General features: G+C 54.7%; 1 protein-coding gene across 2 annotated transcripts in view; it reads left to right on the top strand.

Moving 5' to 3' along the window:
- Positions 1–8,335, top strand: part of RAB11FIP3 (RAB11 family interacting protein 3) — a 60,960-nt gene extending 52,625 nt beyond the window's left edge. For both annotated transcript variants that reach the window (XM_031060501.1, XM_031060500.1), the window contains 6 exons: positions 1,530–1,670; positions 2,480–2,561; positions 5,168–5,305; positions 6,196–6,351; positions 6,733–6,873; positions 7,564–8,335. In XM_031060501.1, the coding sequence (XP_030916361.1) occupies positions 1,530–1,670; positions 2,480–2,561; positions 5,168–5,305; positions 6,196–6,351; positions 6,733–6,873; positions 7,564–7,677 (772 nt within the window). In that variant the 3' untranslated portion in view covers positions 7,678–8,335. The remainder of the gene's footprint in view (positions 1–1,529; positions 1,671–2,479; positions 2,562–5,167; positions 5,306–6,195; positions 6,352–6,732; positions 6,874–7,563) is intronic.
- Positions 8,336–8,349: the final 14 nt, after the last annotated feature.

The following is an 8,349-nucleotide window of genomic DNA, read 5'->3' as shown; positions in this document are numbered from 1 at the left end:
TTTATTTCATGGTTATTTTTATATCATGGCTATATTTATATCATATCATATTTATATTTACTATATTTTCCTGCGTCCTGCTGGATCCAGGCCGGGGTGCAGCCCTTTGGATCCCACATGATGTAATCCCGGTGTGTGCTAATCTGCCAGGCTCCTGTCTCCCAGCATAGCTTTACCCTGGGCAGATAAACCCAGCAGAGTTTATCTATAGGGCTGTAATTCTGTTAAGTAACAGTCGTGTCAGGGAACTGAGCCACTCAAACAAAGGTTTCCCTAAGCCCTGATAAACTTGGGAGTGAGGGAAATGTTTTCACTTCAGCAGCTTGGCCTGGAAGTGTCAGCCACCTCTGGGTGAGCTGGGTGCTGGGGAGGCTGGGATCAGCTGGGAAAAGCCTTCTCCTGGGCAAGGCCTTCTCCTGGGCAAAGCCACTGCAGAAATTCCAGCTCCCAGCCCCATCCCTGCTCATGGCCAGGTTGGACAGGGTTTGGAGCAACCTGGGGTAGTGGAGCCAGGCTGGGAGAGCTGGGGGTGCTCACCTGGAGAGGAGAAGGATCCAGGGACACCTCAGAGCCCCTGCCAGGGCCTGAAGGGGCTCCAGGAGAGCTGGAGAGGGACTGGGGACAAGGGATGGAGGGACAGGACACAGGGAATGGCTCCCACTGCCAGAGGGCAGGGATGGATGGGATATTGGGAATTAGGAATTGTTCCCTGGCAGGGTGGGCAGGCCCTGGCACAGGGTGCCCAGAGCAGCTGTGGCTGCCCCTGCATCCCTGCAAGTCTCCAAGGTCATGTTGGACAGGGCCTGGAATGGTGGAAGGTGTCCCTGCCCAGGGCAGCGGGTGGCACTGGATGAGCTTTAAGGTCCCTCCCAGCCCCAAACCCTTCTGGGATTCTGTGATCTGCAGTTCTGCTGACACACAGGGAAGGGTGACCTGCAGATCCCCTGGTTTTTGTTGGGATCACAAGAGAGTGAAAGGAAGAAGGATTGAGGCTGTTGCCTTTACTCTGAGCAATGAGACCACTTGCTGCTGGAAACAGCTGAGGGAGGATTTCTCTGCCGTGGCTACTGCAGGTGGAACCACAAACCCTGGGATTTGTGTTTGGCTTAGAAGCTCTTAAAGATCTTTTGCAACCTCAGTGACTCTGAGATTCCCATTAAGAGATGTGTATGTGTGTGGCTGCACTTGGAAATAATTCTAATGCATAGAAGACATTTAAAAAGAATTAAAAATAGACTTCTTTCCCAGGCTGGAAATTGAACAGCATGCTTGTGTTCCTTAAGGAATCTGACTTGGGAAACCTGTGATGGAAGAGGTGCTGCTTTTCCTGCTGCATCTGCTGGGATGCAGTGAAGCTGTTTGAGATGGTCATTGGTGTGTTTTCCTTGGAAGATTGTTCTGTTTTACCATCTGCTTCTCCCAGCTCACCTGAGGGGTGGGAAAGAGGCTGGGAGGAGAGTCTGGTCCCTGCCTTGGGACGGCAGCCTGCTCCTCAGGACAGTGTAATCCCCTCTTTGTCCTCTCTGCAGAGCAAACGCGCTCGAGGAGCAGCTGAAGGAGCAGGAGCTGAGGGCTGACCAGACCCTGCTGGAGGAGATCAAGAAGCAGAGGGAGCTGCTCAGCAAAATGGAGAGGGAGAAGAGCATTGAGATCGAGAACCTGCAGGCCAGGTGGGGCTGGGGGGGCAGCTCTCCTGGAGCCACCCCAGAATCTGTGCCCAGGCAGCCTTGGGGGGACACAGGGAGGCAGGCAGGGAGTTTGATTGGTTCAAAGTGTAACTTAAATCACCACAAACCCTGAGTTTTGGTTATTTCCACCTTTGGCCCACAGACCTAATCTTGGATTCTTTGTTTGAGCTGCTCTGATGCATTTTAAGTTTAGCTCCCACCCTTTATCCACATGCCTGCCCTGCAGTGAGGGGATGAAGAGGGGATTTGTTAATGCTTCTTCCCATAAATGACCCCTTGGGGTACTTTTGATGCCCAGATGTTTTCCACCGTGATGGAAACAGGCAAATACCTGGGAAAGAGGCAGAGTGTCCCAGCCAGGGTGCTTTGTGCTGCCTGGTGGATTCCAAAGGAAGAAGTGGGGTGGGAGAGGTGTCAGTTATTTGACAGGGTTTTTCCAGCTTTCCCAGAGTGTTTTGCTGTTGTTCATCCCATGCAGTCCATGGAAGGTGAAGACAGTGGGGCTTTCCCTGGGAATACAAACCCAAAGCCCTCCCTGACTCCATTCTGTTGTATCTGCTGCTGAGGCTTGTCCAGGGACAGAAAAACCCTTGGAACAAGGAATAGCACTGGAGCTGATGGATGGCAGGGTTGTGTAGATGCCCCTCTCTTCCCCCTGGCAGCAGAAATATCTCAGGGTTTGCCTTGAACAGATGAATCCCTGCTGGCTTCCCTTTGGTTCCATATTCCTGGGGATGTTTTCTCCCCCATGTGGGATGCTGGGATGAGTCTCACACCAGTTCCCTCTGCAGGCTGCAGCAGCTGGATGATGAGAACAGCGAGCTGAGGTCCTGTGTCCCCTGCCTGAGAGCCAACATCGAGAGGCTTGAGGAGGTGAGGCCAGAGGGTGCCTGGTTTTGGGATGAAATCCTGGTTTTGGGATGAAATCCTGGCTTTGGGATGAATTTTCATGAACATGAGATCCATTTAATGTAACAAACCAGTTGCTTCCATTTTCCAGTCTCTGCAGACCCCACTTTGGACAGCACTATCCCACGCAGTTATCCTTGCAGTTTCCCACTGTTCATCCTGGAAGCTGGGAATAAACCCCTGATAAATCTCTGTGGCAGTGCCTGCTCAGGAGGGGACTCGTGCCCTCTTGTGGAAGCTTGTCCCCATCCCTGTCCCCATCCCTGTGGCCAGTGCAGTGCAGGGGAGGAGGAGGAGCAGGGGTGCTCCATCTCCATGTCCTGGGATTTGTCAGTTGAGTTTCCAAAGATCTGTGTCACCTTCCAGCCCCTCTCACTGTCAGCCTGCTCAGGATCCAGGGCCCTGCAGGGCTGGGGCTTCCCGAGGCTCTGTGGGATGGGCAGGAGCCTCACCTTCAGGGATGGTCTGGGTTACAGGTGGGACACCTGGAGCGGGGGCTGCATTGTGTCTCTGCCAAGCTTGGGGCAGAATTAAGGTTAAAATTGGACTGAGATCAAGCCTCCTCTCCCAGCTGAAGGGCCTGAGGCGTTTTATCCATGTTTAATCCCACAGGAGAGCTCTGCAACTCCATCCTCCTGATGTGGTCTTCATCTGCCAGGGCCTTGTGAGCACAGCAGAGGCTGGGGGCAGGAAAACCCCAGTGGCTCTGAGGATAAATTCCCAGCCATGGGAAGTTGGTTTTGATCCATGCAGAGCCATTCTCCTTTCCTCCACATAAATGGGTGAAGGAGGAGCGAGAGCTGCACTCACTGCCCCTCCCTGCCCAGGAGAAGCCTGGCTGATGAGCTGCTCTCCTGTCCAGTGCCCAAAAATCAGGATTTTGTTGTCAGTGTTGCCTTTCCTGCTTGGTGCTGCTCCATGGAGCAGGACACCCCTGAGCTGTGGAGTCTTTGCTTCTTTTCTGCCAGGGCCAGGATTAAATCACAAGAAGATATTTCTTGTTGGGACTCAGATGTTTATTAGTTCTTATCTCTGTCACAGTCTCACAAGCTGTGAGTTCTGCAGCACTTCACTCTAACAAACTAAAAATGGAGCCCCATCTCTCTCTCTCTCTCTCCAAGGCCTTTTAAGGATAAACTGTCCAATTAAGAAATGACACCTAAATTATTTTTACTTTTAACCCAATAACCAACCACCCATGGCTGCAATGGGGACTTTTTATCCAATTACACAAAACCACCCAAACCCATGGAGGAGAAGGTGAAGAAGAAGGAGCAGCCTGCACCCTAAAACCTCCATCTTGCTTTGTATATATTACTGTATTCTAAACCCTTAAACTCTGAGTTTTCCACCATGTGATATCACACACTTCTGTTCAAACTCCACACCCACAATCCCAATTCTGTCATTCCATTCTGGAAGCTTCTCCACAGCTTCAGGTCAATGCAGTGTTCTCTTGGGTGTCAGTGCCTGGCAGCACAGAAAGTCTGAAATTCTCAGTGTCCAGGGTTCCAACACTGAGCCAGCCTCTGGAGCTGCTCCTCAGCCCTGTGTGCCATGGGCCATCCATCACCAGCACTGCAGGGGGTTCTGTGGCATTTGTGGAGCTCTGAAAGCCAAAACCTTTCCCATGGGACTGGAAGCTGTGAGCCCAGGGAGACTTGGACGGGCAACAGTGGTGAAACTTTTGGGTTGAGGGGAAAGACAGTTTATTAAGTAAAGCAAAAGCTGCCCACAAGAAGCAAAGCAAAATAAGGAGTTAATTCACCCTTTCCCAAGGCAGACAGGTGTTCAGGCATCTCCTGGGAAGCAGGGCTCCATCATCAGTCAGGGAGCGTAATGGTGACTTGGGAAGACAAATGCCATCACTCCAAACACCTCCTTTTCTCATTCTTCCCCCAGTTTATATTGATGAACACGTTGTCTTATAGTATTAAATATCCATTTTGAGTTTTGGGATCAGCTGTCCCAGCTGTGTCCCCTCCCAGCTCCTTGTGCACCTCCAGAATCCTTGATGGTGGGGTGGGGTGGAGTGAGAAGCAGGAAAAGCTGGTGACAGGCAGAAGGTGCTGCTCTAGGGGCTGTTGGCATCTTCACCTGCATCCCAAACATTCAGCCAAGGCTTTGGGGAGGAGAAGGGAACAGAGCTGGCCTGTGTGTTTTACATCCCAGCTTGAACTGCTCTATTCCTTCTTGGATCAGCCCTCAATTCAAACCTTTCATGTCTGAAACCAAGAGGGAGGTAAAGATCTCAGATTCAGGACTTTTCTGAAATCCAGACATAAGGAGCTTTATGATTTAATGTCTCTCCTTGGCCTGGAGCCCTGTGCTGGCCCCAGCCCATCCCACACCAGCACCGTGCTTCCCAGAAAACAGCACAAGGGTGGATATTCATGTGGATTCACTCTGGAGCCATCCCTGAGTGCCTCCCTCAGTGCTGCCAAGCTCTGAGCAGATGAATCCCAGCAGGCAGAGCCTCCTGGTGCCCCAGGAGAGGAGCATCATTCCCTGCAGAGCCAGCACCCAGCTGGGCCCCAGGGCCTCTCACTGGGCTGTTCGTGTCCTTGCAGGAGAAGCAGAAGCTGCTGGATGAGATTGAGGACCTCACTGTGCAGCTCACAGAGGAGCAGGAGAAAAAGAGGAAGATGGGGGACAAGCTGAGTCAGGAGAGGCACCAGTTCCAGAAGGAGAAGGAGTCGACGCAGGAGGTGAGAGGAGTCTGGGCCTGCCACAGCCCTGTCCCCAAAATGTGGGAATCTGGCCTTGGCAGCCTCTCCAGAAATGGGTGCCTGGAGCAGGGAGTGCTGCCTGGGCAGTGGGAAGGGGTTCAGGAGCTGAGCTGCAGCACCTCAGTCACTTGTGCTGCTCTGGAATTCATCCAGCATTGTCCCTGCAGGGGCTGTGCCATTCTGTCCCCTTCCCTTCCTGCCTGGAAGGAGCAGTGCAGAGGCACCTGGAGCCACCAGGCAGGAGCAGAGGGGTTAGAACTGGGTGCCTGGGGCTGGATCACACCCTCCCAGTGCTCCCATCACCTGTGCCTGCTGATTCCAGCTGGGGGCCCAAGCTGGGCTGGCTGTGGTGGCAGGAAAGGAGCTCTGGCCCAAGGTGGAATTAGTTGTCACCGTGGTGTCGCTGAGGGGACCCAACCCTGCAGCAGAAGGAGCTGGCTGGGGAGGGACCCACATTGCTGAGGGGTCTGTGCTGCTGCAGGCCCTCCAACAAGGTCCTTGCAGGGCTGTGTTCATGTATTTCAGCAGCTCCCCATCTCCTGCTTGCTGGGGGTGTGAGGGAGGAAGAGGAAACCAAGTGCTCCCAGAAAGGAATTCACTCATGGAATGGTTTGGGTTGAGAAGGACCTCAAAGTTCACCTTGTTCCACTGCCTGCCAAGGACAGGGACAGCTCCCACTGTCCCAGGTTGCTCCAAGCTCCATGCAGCCTGGCCTTGGACACTTCCAGGGATCCAGGGGCAGCCACTGCTGTGGCCAACAATCCTGCTGCAGCAATCCATGGGCTGCTCCCACAGCAGCCACACCCAGAGGGTGCTGCTGGATCTGCCAGGCCTGTGGCACTCAGCTGTCCCCTTGCCTTGCCCTGCAGCTCATTGAGGACCTCAGGAAGCAGCTGGAGCACCTGCAGCTCTTCAAGCTGGAGGCAGAGCAGCGCCGGGGCCGGAGCAGCAGCATGGGGCTGCAGGAGTACAACAGCAGGACACGGGAGACTGAGCTGGAGCAGGAGATCAAGCAGCTCAAGCAGGTAAGGAGGGCTGGCCTGGCAGGGAAATGATTCCCTGATGCCAAGGGAGGACCAGCAGGGCCCAGGGGCTCTCTCCCAAGGGAAGGAATGGATCCAGGAGCCCAGTGCTGTCTTGCTTTCCTGTCCTGGGAGAGGGAGGTTGGTGCTTTCTCAAGGACAGCAGGAGCCCTTCTCTCTCTGCTGTGTCCCCTGGATCTTCCCAGTGTGTCTCATGCTTCCAGAGGTTCTCCAGGCTCTGCTGAGGTGGAGGCAGCAGCCCATGTGCTGTTCCCAGCCCTGTGTGAGCTGTGTTAGGGTGAAACCCCCTGTCTGCCTTTGCTGGTTTGGATCAGCTCTGAGCACCAGCTGCTCCAGCAGCGTGTGGTTTGTGTGTGTGAACAGGATAACAGGAACCTGAAGGAGCAGAACGATGAGCTCAATGGGCAGATCATCAACCTGAGCATCCAGGGAGCCAAGAACCTGTTCTCAGCCTCCTTCTCTGAGTCCCTGGCAGCGGAGATCAGCTCTGTCTCCAGAGATGAGGTACGTGCCATGAGGAGCTCACACTGCACCTTCCTGGGTGCCTCCACCTGGCATGGCCTGGGAGGAGTGGATGTGCCCTGTCTGTGGCCCAGCCCATGCTCAGAATTCCCCTGAAAGCTGGCAAGAGCAGAGAAATCCCCACACAATTATCTGCAGAGCTCTCAGGACTTCCCCTGCCTACCAGCCCTCCCTGCTGGGAACAGGGGAGCTGCTCCCTGCCCATTTGCTGGTTCTGGCAGCTCTGCTTTGCCTGCCCTGGGACAGCCCTCCCCTTCCAGGGCAGAGCACCCACCAGAGGCTGTGTCCATCAGTCTGGAGCTGTTTTTAAACCCCTGGGAGCCAGAGTATTCCCTCTGGAGATCCCAGCTCCTCCAGCACGTGTTCTCCCTGAGCACCAACCAGGAGTGGCTGGGCCTGCACAAGCACTGGAATTAAATCTTTAACACGTCAGGAAGTGGGGAAACACACCTGGGTATTTTGAGGATCCAATGGAGATGTGATGCTCCCTGCTCTCTCCAGGGCAGCCCTCTCCATCAGGGAGAGCTCAGGGAAGGACAGGAGTGAGCAGAACCAGTTTTTCCCTGGCCATTTAAACAGGGTCAGGAATGTCCCAGCCATGGATGCACAGAGCCACGGGAAGCCCTGGGCAGTGTCAGGCAGTGACCTCTCCCTCCTCTCCCTGTGCTGCAGCTCATGGAAGCAATCCAGAAGCAAGAGGAGATCAACTTCCGCCTGCAGGATTACATCGACAGGATCATCGTGGCCATCATGGAGACCAACCCCTCCATCCTGGAGGTCAAGTAATGCAGCCGGGAGGATTTGGTGCTCTGAGAGGATGAAGAGGGACTCCAAACGTCTTTGCACTTGATGAAGGCACAAGGAAGCCTCAGGTCGGGGAGTGACTGAGCCACGGACCAGGGAAAAGGAAAAGCAGCAGCCAGGCTTTGTTGTCTGACTCCGTTATTTTGAAGCCCTCCTGGCTGTGGAGGGGTGAAAGGGAACCTGGAGAAGGAGCTCAGGAAAGGGACACTGCAGAAGTGCCTGTGGCGCTGGGGACTGTCCCGACAGGCACCGCCCCTCCGAGGGAGATCGCGATGGAAGCGACAGCGCTGACTGTGCCCCGCTGCCCTGCCCGGCCCGAGCTGTGCCAAAGTGTCCCTGACACACCCACCGGGCAGAGCCAGGGCAGCGCCCCCCGGACTCGCACAGGGTTGGGGTTTGCTTTTGGTTTGGGGTTTTGGTTTTTTTTTTAATTAACTTAATGCAAATGGCCTCATCCAGCTGGCTCAGCCCATCCTTGCCCCGTGCTCCGGCTGCGTGCAGAGCCCTCGGTGGCTGCGGGGGCAGCCCGGGGCTCCTGGGGACAGGGCGTGAGCACACTCGGTCACCTGCCTCCTTATTTATTTTTGCTGTCCGTGGCTCAGTACTGTCGGCACGTCTCGGCATCCCGGCTCTGCTCCCTCCTCCTGCTGCCGG

Source organism: Geospiza fortis, unplaced genomic scaffold (genome assembly GCF_000277835.1).
Source record: "Geospiza fortis unplaced genomic scaffold, GeoFor_1.0 scaffold114, whole genome shotgun sequence".
NCBI classification, from domain to species: Eukaryota; Metazoa; Chordata; class Aves; order Passeriformes; family Thraupidae; genus Geospiza; species Geospiza fortis.
This window is presented reverse-complemented; position numbering and strand designations above follow the sequence as displayed.